Source organism: Perna viridis, chromosome 2 (assembly GCF_037379345.1).
Source record: "Perna viridis isolate PV_CMFRI_1.1 ecotype Kerala chromosome 2, ASM3737934v1, whole genome shotgun sequence".
Classification (NCBI taxonomy): domain Eukaryota; kingdom Metazoa; phylum Mollusca; class Bivalvia; order Mytilida; family Mytilidae; genus Perna; species Perna viridis.
Window position 1 is genome coordinate 64,154,366 of NC_142446.1, and position 18,842 is coordinate 64,173,207.

The 18,842-nt window shown below is 32.0% G+C and overlaps 2 protein-coding genes across 3 annotated transcripts; one reads left to right on the plus strand and one right to left on the minus strand.

Annotated features, from left to right (window-relative positions):
- Positions 1–34: 34 nt before the first annotated feature.
- LOC148626453 (uncharacterized) lies at positions 35–11,589 on the minus strand. 2 transcript variants are annotated; one of them, XM_088570472.1, is made up of 9 exons: positions 11,503–11,589; positions 10,784–10,870; positions 9,175–9,639; positions 7,492–7,551; positions 5,888–5,924; positions 5,576–5,627; positions 3,882–4,027; positions 1,828–1,956; positions 35–393 (listed from the first exon to the last, which is right to left on the minus strand). In XM_088570472.1, exons 2-9 carry the CDS (start codon positions 10,855–10,857, stop codon positions 301–303), a joined length of 1,056 nt encoding a protein of 351 aa, XP_088426598.1. In that variant the 5' UTR covers positions 10,858–10,870; positions 11,503–11,589; the 3' UTR covers positions 35–300. The 2 variants fall into 2 exon arrangements, with proteins under 2 accessions (XP_088426598.1, XP_088426599.1); XM_088570473.1 differs by having other exon boundaries at positions 10,784–10,867; positions 11,503–11,534.
- A 4,209-nt stretch (positions 11,590–15,798) lies between these two features.
- LOC148626454 (uncharacterized) lies at positions 15,799–17,779 on the plus strand. The gene is made up of 2 exons (XM_088571112.1): positions 15,799–15,805; positions 16,221–17,779. The coding sequence occupies exons 1-2, from the start codon at positions 15,799–15,801 to the stop codon at positions 17,627–17,629; spliced, it is 1,416 nt and encodes a 471-aa protein (XP_088427238.1). The 3' UTR covers positions 17,630–17,779.
- The last annotated feature ends 1,063 nt before the right edge of the window (positions 17,780–18,842 follow it).

The window sequence follows — 18,842 nt, forward strand, 5'->3', positions numbered from 1 at the left end:
CTTTAATCTATGTAAACACAATAACTCTTACAACAACATTTTAACTGTATTTGAAATTACAAGCTTTGACAATGTAATAAGTTTCATTGAAATTAACCAACCTGCTGCATGCAGTCATTTCAAAGAGACAATTTAATCATTCATAAGTATATTATAATACACAATTAATTCTATGTGTATGTCACATGACAACATAAACTGAAATAATTCTCCATGATATTCATAAGAATAGCTCAAGCCTGAGAGAAAATGTAAATGTATAAAAGTTTCATGGACAGCAAAGTTATCTCTCCTATCTTTCTAAGCAATTGCCTCCCCTTCTAGTTTCTTTCTCCTTAGTGCATTTAGTCTGTCTAACCATTTCTCCATCTTCTCCGTGGGATCAACGAATAACTACAACAAAAATATATAGATTGCATTGGAAAATCACTCGGGTCTCTTCTTTACAATATTAATGTATGGATTTTCATGATAAAATAAAAATCTGACATTTGTTAGGAATTTCACTTTATTATTTGAACACTAAACAAAACCACTGAAAAAATATTAGTTTACAGTAATCCAATTTCAATTTTCACTATTAATTTGGGGTGAAAACCCATGGTTCTGTAAAAGCATCTTGAAAATCTTAAATATTAGTTTGGAACTTTCATTTATTGTTTGAACAATAAAAATCACATCTGGGAAAATTATAGCTCAAATTAATCAAATGTGTACTAGACTTAATAAAAGTAAAGACAAGTAAGTATACTGAAGACACACACATGAACAGACAAATCCATTTAAGGATGTTTGATGCTCAATTTAGAATGACCAGCTTTCTAAACTTTTGGTATAGATTGATAAATAATTGTCTTGGGAACAAAAATACCAAATAAAATTATTAGGTCAATGAAAATTTGGCAAGAAAACAGACTCCTTGATTTTCATTGACTTTGCATTAGCACCAGTAAACTATGAAAAAAAAACAAGAATTTGAAAATGTTTTGTCACATGGATCAGAATGATGTATATATTGATATGAGAAAAAGAAAACAGGGTCAATGGACACAATTTTTAAGGCATTAAGTTGGGCAACACTCGATCCCTGAAGATCTGACAAAAATTCCAAAATGAGACCTGCAGACATCCTTAATATAAAAGTTTTCAAAATCGGTATTATTCTTTTTTTGCAATAATATTTACTTTATACATGTTAAATTAATTTTCTAAAAATCCAAACTGCCACACAATTAAATTGTTTTTAATCAATTAAAATGTATCATAGTCAATAAGCCATGAAAACCTCAAAACAGCACCAAATTCAGGCTTCTACAGAAATGGATGTATCATTGAGTGAATTGTATGGTGTGTTTGTTTATTGTTTCAGTTCATTTTTTCTTTACACTAAAGGGGGCTGTAAAGGCCTTATTAAACTAGTTAACCCCACCACAGACACGCCCCTGTCAACAAAGAGATATTGGTCATAAATGTGTCTTTGTGTCAATATTTTACTTTTTAGTTTTATTTTAAAGAAGAGTCATGATTCTGTTACCATTGATTTTACTACTTTTGTTGTTAGGGGCTTTCAGAGCTTATTTAAAGGTGTGTTTACACTTGTTAAAGACATTTTGGTGATCTCTGAAAGTATTTACTATTTTGTATTTAGTTTATATGCTGGTACATTTGGTGCCTTTCACCGTAACCATTCTTTTTTTCTATTCTACTGAAATAAGGAGGAAGGTGTTGGTTTATTTTCTCACAATTTTCATTATTTTTTCCAAACCCAATTTGCACAATTTATAGAATACATAGCTATTAAAGCCACATATGATGAATCAAACTTACACTGGGATCAGCAAGGGACCTAGGGTCATCAAATGTAGGAATTTTTTTAGTCACCATTTCTGGTTTAAATTCTGCTGCTGTACCAAATACAAATTCCTCCTTTTTATCTGTGTCTTTGTCTGTTTTATCCTAGGATAGAAATTAAAAGTAACAAATACTGTAAAACAGAACTATTTCTGCTAGTGAGATTTGTCCTTAATTTCATAAGTAAGAAAAATGTGAATACTTAGTCCCTTTATAATTCAGATATTATTCTGAAAAATGCAGACCTTAAATTGCAAAAATAAAAAAAATTAACATAACCAATGCGGGATTTTATTGCATAGTTTAAAACAGCGTTTTTGACATAGGGAGGTAGACCTAAGGTAAGGGACATAACTCTTGAAATCAGTGATATGTTTGAATTATATTCAATTTCACCAAAGCCTTTCAAGCCTTCCTTTGAAACAGAATGAAATCACTCCAAGTTACTTTGACACTTCCATTAGATTGATATAAAATGGTTTGTAAGAGTTGTGTTACTGCAATTTGAAGTCAGTGCATTTTTAAGAATAATTTCTGAATTATAAAGGAACTAAGTTTTCACATTTTTCTTCCTTATGGAATAAATAAAAACTACTCCCTTAAATGACAAATCATGATAATTAATGCACACAACAATTTCTGAATTGACAATTTTATGTTCAACAGATAGTTAGATACCAAAATATACACAGTGAAACCTGCCTTAGCGGAACCTTTTGGGGAATTTAATTTTTTTTTTTTAATTTTTGGTTTGGTTTACCAAGGTTCAAAATACCTTTAAATTGATATTAGGACTTCAAAAAGTGTCTGGTTTAGACAGATTTTCAAATCATTTAGGAGTTGATTTAGACAGGTTTCACTATAGCAGCAAAATGGAAATGATATTCTGCAAAACAAAAAAAAAACATGTAAGTATCGTTGAAAATATGATTGTTTACAATAGTACAAATAAACTTGAATCATTTATAATAATTTTGATTCTAATGCTGCTGATGAGAGGTCACTTCTTGAAACATGTGTACAGCATATCAAAAACTGCAATATAAAAGATTTATACTTGCAAGTGTAAAAATGTTTATCGACAAAGGTTTTCTATTAGTTCCTTTACATGATTTTTTTTTTTATTTTTGGAGGCTGTAAAAAATTTGTCTAAAAAGAGACAAATATGTACTATAGTTTTTCAATTTCTTTTACACATGTGCCTATAACTAGTTGTGCATCCAAATATTGCTATAAATACACAGTAAAATAGGATTCATATTAAAACATATTCAGATTACTTCCCCTTGACAAAAACAAGACAATGGCATATTTAATAAGTAACTTTCTATTTACCATTCCATTAGGTGTTTTATTTTTGGTGCAAAACACTTTTTATTTGATTTAGTGACATGTATTTGTATTTAAAAGCCCAATTTAAATTGAATTCTTTGCTCTAAGACCATTTTTATGAAAATGCAAGAAAGTACTTTTTATGCAGCTGTTTACAACTAAAAGTGCTGATAGTTGTTTCACATACACATATAATGTAATTCAGGAAGGTTTTTTTTTACCCCACCACATAAAGTGGCAATGTATTGTGTGATACACTCCGAAAAGTTACATGTCCATCCCCAGTAATTTCCAAATGATAACTTGAGAACAGATTTTATTTAATGTTTTGCACAGTTGTTAAGTATCATAAACTACAGGTCAATAAATTTCACCAAAACCCAAATGTAGTTTTCCAATTTGGCCATTTGGAAATTTTTCCATCTCCTTTTTACCACCACAACATGGTGGAGTATCACTCAATGTTCCATTAATGCCCTTTTTTTCATCATAACCAGGCAGGGTATCATGTAATGTTCAATTAATGCCCAATTTTTCACCATTATATGGCGGGGTATTTATCTCTTAATGTTCAATTCATGCCTTATTTTTCTTTTATTTTATCAATACAACATTAAACGTGTAATCATTTAACAAGATGATAAGGGTCTGAGAACCAAGAATGGATTTAAGTTGGCCTAAGGAAGTGATTTACATACACCCCTACTGGACAAGAAGGATGATGGTACAAATGATGAACTCTCTATGTCCATGATAGCTTTACTGAACTTCATTTGGTCCTCAAAAGATTTCGTGTCTGCTTTGGTTCCTTGTCCCTGGTTCTTAATCTTCTCATCCGCAGCAGCTAGAAATAAATGTTTAATATATTGTATGAGTCACTTTTTTTCGTGTGTGGAGAATTTCACTTTTTTTAGGGGGGAAGGGTTGGGGGTAATGTAATTTTCCTGCCAGACAAGTAGTTCATTGAATAAGACAAAGATGAACAACTCTATTTCATAAATGTTTCATGTGATTTCATTTTCACATTCAAACTTTGATAGCGAAAATAACTACTTAAATAGTACTGGCGTCAAATTCACAAATGGTCGTAAGAGTAGAGTTGATCGTAAGTAATGACATCACAATCTAAAATAGCATTGTGACGTCATAATTTACAATCAATTTCACACTTACGACCTTTTAAGAAATTGACAAGTGGTACCTCCTCACACGGATTAATGGATTTCACCAACACAATACAAATGCTGTCAAAATTCAAGATTTGAGGAATTATAAAATACATGAACTAACACTTGTTACTTTGCTCTCCATGACCAAAGAATAGTCTTCCAATAACAGAAACAATGTAATTTTATTGTGACATGATTAATTTTTCAGCTGAAAGAGAGTTCTGTTTGAAAACAACCAGAAATTTTTATTTAAAAAATGCCAATCTAGATCTTAATTGCTCTTCCTTTTTTCTACATCGACATAGAAAAAGGAGAAGCAATTAAGATCTAATTTTAATTAGATTGCAAAAATGCCATCCACAAATGTGAAAACATCTGTAGCATATTTTTGTTTTAGGCAAATAAGTTCTTATATGACTTACTCTGCCACATTGATAAATTACAGCTATATTTAAGTAGCAGTCTTTATAAAAACCAGACAAGAGGGGATTCATGCATGTCAAAAACCCACAAAATTAAGTTTTATTTCTTGTTCAGAAACAGCTACTGATCACAAAAACAGTTTTAGTTTTTCCTTTTGGGAGTTGCACTTTTGAGATAAAAATTATATAGATTGTACAAGAAATTGACACTTTGCAAGAGTTATCGTTCTTGATTTTGTTCGATTTGGTTGATTTTAGTGGGAGATGAATGTGTGATTTTCTCAAAAGTACAGATCTGAATATGGAAAGGACATAAATATATAGCATATGTAGATTGAAAAAGCACCGTGTGTTCAGAGGGTTTTACTTCAACATAAATTACATTAATATTGGCACTGTCTGAATTTTATATGGACTGGTACTTAAATAAAATTATGGTTGGCAAATATGTGATGAGAGAAGTTCCAGTAGAAAGTTATCTCAGAAAAGAAAAGTGTGGCTTTTTCCTAAAAGCTTCTCTTTGCTGTTATCATCATTTCATGTGACTGATTTCTATGATCTTGAAAATCAGTAAAGTTTTAGATATTTCTAACAGGCTAAGTATACAACATAATAATTTTTTTAATCCTTTGAGGGAAATTATCCCAAAAGTGTTTGACAGGTTGTTATTGATGACTGGATGAACTGAGGGTAGATTTCCTCAATTCCCTTTGGAACTTTGTTGGCCTAGGGATAATACAAATATGCAGGCTAGCTTATTATTGAATAACTTGTGTGTGTTGGCTAATTTTTTGTACTTACCTGCAGCTTTCAGTGCAAACTTCATCCTTAGCTGTGCTTTTTCAGCAGGTGTCTAGAAAATAAGTAAAAATATCTTTGGAGTAAATTAGTAACAAGTATGGTTATCTTATTTAAGCTAAAAGTATATTTTTGGTGGAATGGTCATTGATGGGAACATTTATAATTTTCTTCACAGTATTGAACGGGAAAATTTGCAGTTCCATCAGTATTTTTCTTATAAAAAGATTGCATACACTTCATATTTATTATTTTAAAAGCTACATGCTCATACCAAACATTACAAACTTAAAAATAAAACCAAAAGATATTTACCATATCATCAAAACCTGGAATGCTGGCACACGGATCTCTGAAATATAACATTTAAATAAAACTAGTGATTGAAATATACATGTAAGTATACGCATATAAAATAAGAAATTAAAAAAAAAACAAAGTCTACAGTAAACAGGAAGTTGTTGTCAACTTCTTTCCAAAAAGGAATTCCACCATCTGGAATATACCTACAGGAAGAATGTGTTAAAATTTCAAACCAATGTGATTATAAAACTTTGAAGGAAAAATTTATACAGATAAAAACACAAATGTGCAGACCAGGGTAAAACAGTATATTCACCTCTCCAGCAGAGCAGGGGTATAAAAAGTGAAACCTGTGATTGGGATAAATGGCATTGTACCAATAAAAATGGTTGTTTTGGTTAACCAGTAAAACTTTTATAGGATAGTTGGAAATTATTAGTATTATGTATACAAGTAATACAATGTATTCTGTCTCAATCGAAAACCTGTCTAAACTGAACCCTGAATAAACCAAAAGCCTGTCTAAACCACACTCTTTTAGAAGTCCCCTTATATCAATTAAAATGTATTTTGATTTGATTCAGACCTTACTGTTAAAACTGTACACATTATAAAGTCCCTTTGTATCAGTTTTAAGTACTTATCTGTCTAAGAATCAGGCAAAAAGTGAATAGGGTGTTGCACACAACAAAAGAATTATTTTTATTGTATTATCCAAATGCTTATACCTCATAACCTCTAGAGTTAACCATCAAAGTGTTAGCAAAATTTGCTATTTTAAGATACTGATATATCAAATTAAGTTGAAACGCAGTATGGCTGTATTGAATATATGAGTCGAAAAGGACCAAATTGAGAAAAATGATGTGCCACCCATTGTCTGATTCTTACACAGAATGGTACTTAAGTACTTAAATAAACTAATAACTTGTCAATGCAGGGAAAATATTTTCAAGTGATTTTTCACCTGCATTGAGCAAAGACATATTGAGACAAACTTCACATGAAATTCACATGAATCCAGCCTTCACACAAAAATCATGTAACTTTCACCTAAAACTCAAATCAATTTCATGTGAACCAAAAAACTCTACAGTCTTAAAGAAGTTCAGTTTAGAAAAGTTTTACTTTACTTTTACATCGTACATAGAAACATTCAAAACAAGAAAACTTAGATTTGGATTTATTTTCAAGTTAATCCATAACGAAGTGTTCTTTTCCTCGTATCTTGCATACAGAAATGTCAATACAAATAGAAAATCTTCAGAAAGTTGATTCTTGAAATTTTTCATGTTTATATTGCATTGAGTCTCTTACTTAAAACCTAAATTTCTTGAGTCTGGTAGATTTGTCTGTATAAAAAATTTTAAACTTTATGTGCATGTGTTTAAAGTACAATTTTATGTGCGTGCGTTCAAAACTTGTGTGCAAGTGTTTTTAAGTACAATTTTAGGTGTATATATTAAAACTAAAATGTTATGTGCATGTGTTTAAAGTACAATGTGTAATGTGCATGTGTATAAAGTACAATTTTATGTGCATGTGTTTAAAGTACAGTTTTATGTGCTTGTGTTTAATGTACAATTTTATTAGATGTAATGTTATGTAATTCTTACTCCTTTGATTTTGAGGTGCTCCTGGAATCCCGTCTGTGTGATCTGTCTTTTGACCTTGACCTGAAATATATATACACTTCATAATTTTGACTAAATATAAACAAAAATATTCAGTCCTCTGTTGACACCAATTTTTATTAGAGTCAAATAAAAATAATTTTGAGCCATTTGAACCTGGCTGTGAACCAATTCGAAAAAGGGCCCCAAAATCCAAAATCTGAATATACAGTTCGATTATGCAGATTAAATTACAGTACTTCATGAAACCATTTTCCTACAAAATCAAATAAAATATAATTTTTGAACCCCAATCTAGACAAACTTGAATACAGAGTCCGAAATCAAAAATCTAAATACAGGGTAAGAAATTGAATACCCTCAAAACAATTCCATGAGTACAATTAAACCCTATTGATATTGGTGAAGAAAAAAGAAATCCATCCGCTGTTTAACAACATGCTTAATTGTTTGCCCTTTATGTCTCCTATTTCTAAACAATTGGAGCCACAAACCCAAACAAGAGACTCCAAGGAGCCTGAATCATTCACCTGGTTAAATTTTTGCTTTTCAAGGGCAATAAATTTAACAAGGAGTTGTCCAACAATTATGACTCAAAAAGACTTTGGTAGGACTTATCATAAGGATCATTTCAGCTTTTGAAGGTTTCTTTCTATCTATCATAGTTTTCATATTGGCCAAAAACTGTAAAAAAACAAAAAACAAAAACGTAATCTTTCACCTTTTAAAGGCAATAACTCTTACAGGGAGTCCCCCAACAACTTTGATCCCTTCATGACTTTTGAAGGCCTTATATAAAGGATCCTTTTAGCAATTGAAAGAATTTGGCTAAACCTAACGGTTTTGGTAATATAATATGCAAAAAAATACTGTTTGACCCCTATGTTCTATTTTTAGTCATGGCAGCCATGTTTTTTTTTTATTAACAAAATTTCCCACATCAGTTTTATGCAGGATACCCCAAGGAACTTTCATACCAAGTTTGGTTCCAATTGGTGAAGTAGTGTCAGAGGAGAAGATTTTGGAAAGAAATAGTATTTAAAATAGTAAAAAATGTCAAAAAGGGCAATAACTCCAACATAGCTTAACAGATTAAAATGCACCACAGATAGATCTCATCATGCTGAACACCTTTACTCTGTCAGAATATAGTTAAAAGTAACGGTTTTGGAAATAAATCGAAAAAAAAAACTACTGTTCTACCCCTACGTTTCATTTTTAGTAACAGCGGCCATGTTTTTTGACAGATCAAATATCCCCACATCAGTTTTATGCAGAATACCCCAAGAAACATTCATATTCAGTTTGGTTCCAATTTGTAAGGTAGTGTCAGAGGAGAAGAGTTTTGAAAAATTGTTAACGATGACAATGACTAGTAGAGCTAAAACTGTTTACCAACCTTACTACTGAAATATGGAATCTTGTGATACAATTTCATTCAGATTCATGGGTTGCTAATTTTGGCATATTTGGGCGGTCTGTTTAAAAACACCAAAATTAATTCTGCATAATATTTATCGGGACTTCAGTACTTAGTGCATTACTTAGCATCTGCCAAAATAAGAAATGCCAACACTTTGGTATACCTCTTCTCTTCAAAATTGCCAAATTTTACACCAGCCAATATAACCCACCATATGGTATAAGGTTTTTTTGTAACTGTACCTTTTTGATTTACCAGACTTTCTGTCTCTACTTCTTGACCTTGAATATCTGTCATATGATCTAGACCTTCCTCTGTATCTGTCACGTGACCTTGACCTTTTCCTTTCTCTGCTGTATGATCGCCTATTTCCTCTACTTGGTGACCTAGAATATCTTCTTCCTCTGCTGAATGACCTTGATCTTCTTCTATCTCTGCTATAAGACCTTGACCTTCTTCTGTCTCTGCTTATTGACCTTTGCCTCCTTCCTCTGTCAAACGACCTTGACCTTCGTCTATCCCGACTATAAGATCTTGACCTTCTTGAATATCTGTCTCTAGACCTAGATCTTCTACCAAAACTTGGTGACCTTGACCTACGTCTGGACAATCTAGGTGATGGTGACCTACTTCTTGATCTTCTTTTACTCTTAGATTTTTTGCTTTTCTTTGCCTTGGATGAATACCTGCTGCTTTCACTACTTGACCTATATGATAATATTAATGTAAAACTAAAATTTTATCAGTGGAAAACAATGCTACAAAAACATGTATATATGCAGAAAAATAAAGAAAACAGAAAAAGTTGAAAGTCTGATCAACCAACAAAAAGTAAGAATAGTACACAAAATCACATGTGAAACACCCAGTAATGTTTATGTTTTTACAGTGTTATCAGTGCAACACACTTTCAACATTTTCAGACAGGCTGTACCACAAACAGATAAAAAATAACTCTACTTTATTTACATGTTTTATTTATTCATACTAGCATTTTCCAGTTCTATCTATAATTTCTATTTATAGACATACTTTCATTTCAATATCTGACATTGCAACAGTCGTACCATAGCTTATACTTAAGTACAAATTAATTTATCTCTGCACCCTGATGACTGTGCCCTAGACACTAAAACTAGCCTTTAATAAAAAAAAAAATAGGCTTGCAAATCCAGATAGTATTATTGTCCATTTTATTGGTTGATATTTTACCAGTATAGCAATTTATACATGTACGTTTAAAGCGCAATCTACAAACAGATTAGTATTTGTAGAACAAGGGAACACAAGTATAATCTAACACATATGAGGACAGAAAAACTTAATGGGAATGACGGAACTTACAATGTACAGGTTAAATAAATAGCATTAAAATTTTAGAATATTTGAAGATGAAAAGAATAAATATATTGAAGGATTCTGTAATTGTACATGAAAGATAGATTCCACTGGTAAATTTACCATAGAAAATTATAATGCATTTTAATTTATTATGTTATACAGAAGCTGGATTCTTTACAGATTTTAAAACTAAACTGTAGTGAAAATTTCAAATCAATTTTTATGCAGATATTCCAAAATGGGGTAGGGGTACTTACTTGCCTGAGAGGGACCCACTCCAATGATTTTCAATTTATCCTATATAAAATCAATCTATTTTTTTTTTAATATAAGGATGGGGAAGGCCCCAGCACCAATCCACAAACCAAATCCCCAAATCCCAAATCAGCCTATAAAATACTATTTCAATTCTCAGCCTGAATTTTAGACAGTGCAAAACTAGACTGATTGGAAGAAAATGCACAAAAAAATAGTAGGTTTTCAGTAATTACAAGTAAAATAGAAACCAACCTTGACATTGATCTTTTCTTTTTCTTTTTCTTTCTTTTCTTCTTTTCTGAGTCACTGTCTGAATATCTACCCATTCTTTATGGTCTACTAGAAGTAAAAAGTTTATATGACAAATATGTACATGTATATGGGACAACAAAATTATATGGAAGGTTCTAAATTGTATAACTGCTTAGTCATTTACATATATGTTCCAAGTAGGTGGTAATTTCTTTGTATGACATATTTACTTTCCATTTGACCTCTTTAACTTTATATTATTACATTTTATCTTAATTTTATATTTGTTTAATAAACAAATGTGTGGCAATCATTTGGGAGTTAACATCAACAAATACACAATTGTACATGTACAAAAAATGTATACCAACAATTTCGTCAACACTATCTTCAAGTCCTCTCTTAGACTTGTTTGTACATGTACATTGTAGTCTCTATGAAAGTTTATATGCTCGAGATAATGCATGGTTAGAAAATATAACACCCAACAAACAGTCCTACATGTACCTCAAGTAAAAACTACTGTACGGAAATAACACACTGCAAAATATACATAATTATAGACGAGAAGTCCACAAAAGTCAATAAATGTGACTAGAATGGCTATGTTAATTTCTGTGTACGCCGTAACTTAGACATCATCTGTTAAATAAATATGATATATTTGATTTAAAATCATTCTATGTCGGCGATGTAATATTTTTCAGCAATTTTCTTACTTTGTGTTTTTCTTGTTTGAGGTTTAATCGTGAAGGGGATAGAAACGCTTTTTTTCTTATCATCCTCTATCCACCTCGTCCTTTAATAACTCGGCCCATCTTTCATTGTTACATTGATTTTAAAATACAAAAAAATAAATTGTTTGTTATTCCTTCTTTCAAAAATGCATAGAAGTGTTACTATAATGTTGTAATTAAATTAGGACTCAGTCTGGATTCGAAAGTCAATTCAATTTTTACAAATGAATTCTCCAATGACTGTAAATTGGATGGTGATGTAAATATTTTCTTATATTGTTATTGTTTTCAGTGGCGGATCCAGGGGGGGCAGGGGACCCGGACCCCTTTAGAAAAATAAATTGTTGAAAAATTGTGTGTGTTAATTCATGAAAAACACTCACTTCGTGATCCTCGCCGGTGATTCTGTCAAGAAATTTTTTTTTGCCCCCCCTCCAACTTATCTAAAACTCTGGATCCGCCAGTGGTTTTGATCATTATAACATTCAATACAGTGCGTCATATTTTATTTAAAAAAAACTATTAACTTGATGCATAAAAAAATCATGAATCAAGTGGTAGAAACTTTTACTGAAAAGCTTTTCAAATTTGCAAAGTTACAACTATAGTCTATATCAGGTACATGTATGTTACCATTACGATAGAACGAAATATGAACATTACAAAAAGATAAATCACCATGAAATTATATGATCAGATCGAGGTCAAATTTTTTTAAAACCTACACAGCCAAATGTGCCACATATGATAATCATATGGTGCTCGATTCACATGATAATCATGTGGTAATCATATGAAAATCATATCATATCTAACATGTGGTAGTCATATGATCATCATATGATTCTCATATGTTAATTTTTGCTTGAAAACATATGACAATCATATGTTTGTGATAAAACATATGATTATCATCATGCGATTATCATATGTATAGCAAATTATATAATTATCATATGGTGCTCGATTCATATGATAATCATATGGTGTAAACCATATGATTCTCATGTGTGGCACATTTGCCCGTGTAAGCCACTGAGCTTAAACCACGAAAGAATCACAAATACGTTATTTATTTATTTATTCTTTTTGGACTAGGACAGAAAATAATAATCATCATAAATAAAGTGTTTGGTCTTGTCTTATATAACTACCAACGTGGTTATAATGGAAAAAGAAGTCTAAATAATCTGTAAATTTGTTAAATTTCTCCATTGGAGATACCTTTGGACACAAGTTTTATTCACAAATTGAAAAAATGGGGAATCACTAAATTTCCCCCGGAAACTCAATCACGTAAATTCGTGATTGAAAGTGTCCAGGTCAAAGGAAAATCATTTTATAAGTTGATATAACTGTTTATAAGAATATGTCAATAATTTACAAATTATGTCAATTTTAGCTATACGTCATCCCGTCACCCCTAACACTGGTCATCTGTATAAAGTTTGACATGTAACATGGTCATATAAATCCGGTGATTGATAGAAAACACATGTATAGGTCTGGTTAACTCTTAAAGGTAAGAAGCGCATGCATACTTTTTTGTCCTTTTTTCATTTTTTAAAATTATCAAAGTGTCCTCTTTTTATTGATTTTAAATCTGAACTTTTTGGCTATTTGTTTGTCCAAATAAATACTTTTACATCTACTGCTGGCATCCTTGATGCACGAGGCCATGAGAACTAGAAGAAAAAAATGTTGCAAAAAGGAGTTATATGATGTTTGTATGCTTGTTCGTTTGTTGTTACGTTGTAGTCTTTTTTTTATCTTTGTTTATCAATCACAACTAAACAGTAGTTAAATCGTGCCACAATAAAAATGACACTAGAAGTCGGACAGCGACCGAACAAATGAATAAATTAATCTCGACAACATATATACCTTTAATTTCTTGGTCGGACTCGGCTTATACTTTTCTATAACATGATGTTCTGTGTCATCCGTTGACATACTTATATGTGCATTTTAATCAGTAAAGAGCAATAACGAGAAAAGGGTACATCTACATGAACCTAAAATTCTCTGCGAAAAAATATTGAAAGGGCCAATGGTTGATCCTTTGGATTCATATGGCCATCTTAATATAGGAAACGGAGAGTCTTATGATTAAACAATACCAGCGTAATATTTGTTTGTTCAATATCATTTTAGTAGCAATATTTTTCATCGTTTATAGATATAGTACAGGACTGTTCCAGACAAGTAAAATTGTGATAATGATTCGAATCCTGTTGGTACTTTCTTTATTATCAGGTTGGTATTCTTCTATTACTTCGATCTTTATTTATACATGTAGATTACATTTAGTGTCTCATTTTTCTAAGGTCGTATTTATATGTGCATTGAAACTGCATGCATGTACAGGGGCGGATCCAGGATTTTAGATTGGAGCGGGGGACGCACAGTTAAAATTTCGCCGAGTGGAGTGAGGCGAAAAAAATTTTGTGGTAAAATTATTGAAATATTCTTCAACAGAGGGTGCAATGTAGATATCTTTTGTGGTAAAATTAGCGAGAAATTAAAGTTTCAACCTAAAACCGCCTAAATCTACCCTTCACATGCTTTGCAACTTTTAGGGGGCACACGCCCGCCACGCCCCGCCTGCATCCGCTCCTGAATTGTAGCTTTACACTTTACTACCTATTATTCTAAAGGTTCTTGAAAAATAACCAAAAAAGGAGTGTTATGCGACTGATTAGCAAGGTGAGGGAAAACTTTCTTCTGTCCGTGATTAAATGCAAACACAATTCTTACTCTCTCATTAACAACACAGTTAAAACACTTTATTTTCATTAAAAAAAAGATAGAGCAAACCGTTTCGGATTGAGACAACGCTCTACACTATGAATTTTTAAAATGACAATCACTCATTACGTGAGATTGTAGAGCCGAACCACTTTTGAAAATATATTGTAGTGTAAAGAGTATTTTTACTTTTAAAATATTCGAATTAAAAGTAGACCTTACATTACGCAAAACAAATTAAAAACCAACTTTAAAACAATCGCAAAATAAAGCTACAAATAGAATTGGATTGGAAAACGATAGACGCATCACTTTTATGAATTCCTGTATGCAATAACGTTGCAATTTCTGCCAAGTGAACATTTTCGCGGGATTTTTTTCCCCGCTTTTAAGTTATTAGCGTTTCACAGTGTTAAAAAGACAATTTTCTTATTCCTCCAACTTATATTAAATAAATTTTTCGGTATACTCATTAGGAAAATAAAAAACAACAACAACAACAGAAATGCACTTTAAGGCACGTTAAAGCGTTAGTCATTGAAGTTCTACTTGTATTACCCATGATGCATTAAAGTACAAAAAAACGAAAAGGCGCGACGCAAAGTACCTTAACGATTTTCATTATAAAAGACTATTGTCAACCGTCGTTTTATCTACATATTATTACAAATGATTATGAAAGCTTAAAGTTCTTAATTTATAATTAATTTTAAAATATTTATTACATAGCACAACTAATAGTTTCTTCTTGTGATCAGTGAAGATTTTATCTGCGATACTTTCCGCCTCATTTTACTGAATACCACATGCTAGGGCAATTAACTTCAAATTTCTTAGCTTTTTTATGTACATTTGAATGATTGAATGTGTCTCCCAAAGAGATTTAGTAGTGTAAGAATTACGAAACTACATCCTAGAAAAAAATATACTTTTAATGAAATTGTAACTCATTTTACAAAAATGCTTAGGGAAATGTTGGCCATTCCATGTTATAAATTGATGGTAAAATAGTGAAAGTCGTGGGTTATTACATACCAAATTTCACTCATTCCTGGACTCTTACGAAGACTGACAGTTAAATTCGTTCCATGCATGACATCATATCATGTTTGAACCCTTAATGATATATGTGTTAATGACACATAATGTGACGATAGCAAAACTTTACAGCTTAGTTTTGTATACATAATAAATTTAGGGTTTTCGAAACTAGTTGCATATGAGCTAACAAACAAGGCTTTTGATTTTTAATTATTTACGAATGCAAAAGTGTGAAAATTAAGTTTATGCGTCATCGCTGTATGTCAAATCAAAATAAAAAGTAGTGAGTCAATTTAGATCTTAAAAGAAACTATACCAATACAGTTTTAAAACAAAAAACGAGTAAAGGCAAGTTATGGTCATACGTATGTTAACATACAGATCGTCTTTTTATGGGTTTTAAACAATGCTTTATATGAGGTATGCCAATAAAACCAACACACTAGATACAGATTGGATACAGAAAATAAACAAATCTACAGCAAAGGCATGAGGTGTTTGTATATACATGTATGTGTTGATTGTAATTAAATGAGATAAAAAAGAGATAAATATTGTAATTAAATGAGATAAAAAAGAGATAAATATTTAACTGAATCGGAATTGTAAATGTCGATGTTTCTGTTTTCTTCGGAACTTTGAAATTACTTGTAGAAACAGGCTTGTCCAATCTCCAATCAAATCTGATGTCTACTTTGTCAATTCCAATTTTCGATCTTATTTGACGAAACATAATAAAGAAAAGACCATAGTTCACAATCTTTCAAACAAAATTTTGAATTGTGAAGTTTGTAACTATGTAACTATGTAAATATAAATGAAATTTATAAATATTATAATATTAGATCATATTGTTTATAAAGGCAGATTTATATATATATATATATATATAGTGGTATCTTATTTTACAGCAGCTTATTGTCATGGCAACATCGATTATAACAATGGAAAGTTCCAGCACAAACACCAACAGACGACACAAAACCGAGCGACAAAGAAAAATATCCTCGATCGCTACAAATCCTCATCTACAGATGTTTCCAATCGGTTCGGATTCGGATTTACTTCTCAGCAACTTTCTCAAAATTCCATAATCGGTGGTAAATATGCTGGTTCAACTCAAAGAGGTGTAAAAAATCACCCAAGTTCAGACAATGGGTTTTGGAACAGTTACGGTGGCCGCGCCCACAGAATCAGAAAGAGGCTAGCGATTCCTAATATTTCTTACATACAGAAGAAGCCTACAGTAGACTCAGCCGTTCAAGAAAATCAATACTTGAAAAACGTTCTCATTGGTCATGATCAGGGTACTCAAAATGTTCAGGGAAATGTAAAAATTATAGACAAATATAAATCCAGACTTGGAAAATTAATTGCAACAAATGAACAACTTTCGAAAGTTCTTCATGACATCAAACATGGTGGCGACAGTCTTGTTGTCCATGGAGACGTCCTAGATTCGAGGGCACACCCAATTGGTAAAGCAATTTCTGAGAACCAGAGACTTGCAGAGAGGCTCAATAATGTTTTCAATGGCGCGGATTCCCTTTTAGTTCAAGGGTCGGTAAATAAGGCAATTAAAGAGGTTAAGCGAGCAAATATTTCTCTAAGGCGCCAAATAGCTAAGGCTAAGAAGGATAAACAAAGAGCAAAGTCTCAAATACAAAAACAAATTCGACAAGAAAATGCCAAAGTAAGGAAGCAAGTTATCCAAGCAAGAAGGCACAAGGCACAAAAACCACCCGTAATACTTGAAAATGACGGGAGCATCGTTGGTATTAGCCATGCCGGGAATATACAAGATCATGACCCTTACCCTGTCATAGTCGATCACGACAGTCCTGTTGGTTCAGCTTTGGCAGAAAATCAAAGATTAAGGTCACAGATATCGTCATTGGACGCAGCAAGTTCGGGTTATACTGGTCCCGTAACCGTCGTCGACAAGTACAAGTCAAATATCGGGAAAGGTCTCGCTGAAAACGAGAGACTTTTGAGACAATTAAATGATGTTTTGTATGGAGGCGATACTTTAGTTGTACATGGAGAGGTCTTAGATGTTCGTAAACACCCTATAGGTAAAGGACTGTCTGAAAATGATAAATTAAACCAAATGCTACATGATATAAAAACAGGAAACGACTCAATTGTCATTCAAGGGTCACCGAAAAAGTTGATGAATGAAATCCGGAAAGCTAATGCAGAGGTCCGGCGGAAAATCATTCAAGCGAAACGGGAAAAGCAGAGACAGAAAAACAATACATTAAAGGAAATAAAAAGAGACAATGCCAAACTCAGAAATAAAATAATTAGTAACTCGTGAAATTTGTACATGTTTTTAATAAAAACGTGGATACCGCCAACGGTAGACAAGGAGTCCCAGTAGATTACAAAACTCTAAAAAGTTCAATTCCATTGTGTACTTGCTAGTTGTATTTATATATAAATGACGTAATTTGTCTCCTTATAATAAAGTGCCATTTTGTACAATACAATGTATTTTGAAATGTGCTGTCGCAGGCGGAACCAGGATGTAGGGGGTGTAGATCGAAATACCGGTAAATGCCCAGCGAGTTTGTGGAGTAAGAATTCAAAAAAAAATTAAAAATCAGGCTAAAAAATATTTTATAATTTTCTTTTGGATGGATTGGGTGGGGGCGTACATCCCCTCATACCCTATCTGGAACCGCCACTGACTGTCAATGCATTATCGTGAATTAAACAGTTACAGATAATACATGTAATATTTCAAAGACTAAGTGTTGGTCTTCGCTTGATTCGGAGACCATCGCCTCATGACATGCATTCAATTGTTAACAATGATCATTGTAATCATTTTGACCGACATGTTTTATTTGTGAAAATTACAGTTTTGATTAAATTGTCGAATTGTCGAAAAAAGTAACAAATGTTCGGTATCCTTATAACCTCCTTTCACGGCCAAGCTACAACACTTGACATCTATTATCTATCTGTTCACGATCATTTTCCTTGCTTGACAGTGTGACGAGGATGTGTTTACTGTACATCAGAATCAAGGGTACCAGTTCTATTTCATTATATTCGCTGACATTATCGTCTTAATATATTCTCTTCTACGCTCGCTTTTGTGTTGCTCGAGAGGCGATTTTATTATCTCTTTGTTTTTTTTCTCACTATTTTCCGGTATAATTTACAAACCGTGTTTTCTCTGTATTTTTATGTGATAAAGTTGGATTAAATTCCAACATTCAATCTCACTAAAATTAAATCTTCACTTTCACCCAAAGATATATGCTCGCTCGGCAACATTGATAGACTGATAAAACCAATATCAAGTTAAGATGTGCATGTTGTCACACACTTTTTTTAAATGTTTCCTGTAAGTTAAACTATGAACGTGAAAAAATGCAATGTATGTTAAGCAAAATAAAACAAACTAAGGTTAAAAGTTTATACCGTGAAACCTGTCACAAACGAACCCTGAATAAACGAAAACATGTCTAAACCAGACCCTTTATAAAGTCTCTTTATAGAAAGTTGATTGGATGTTGAAC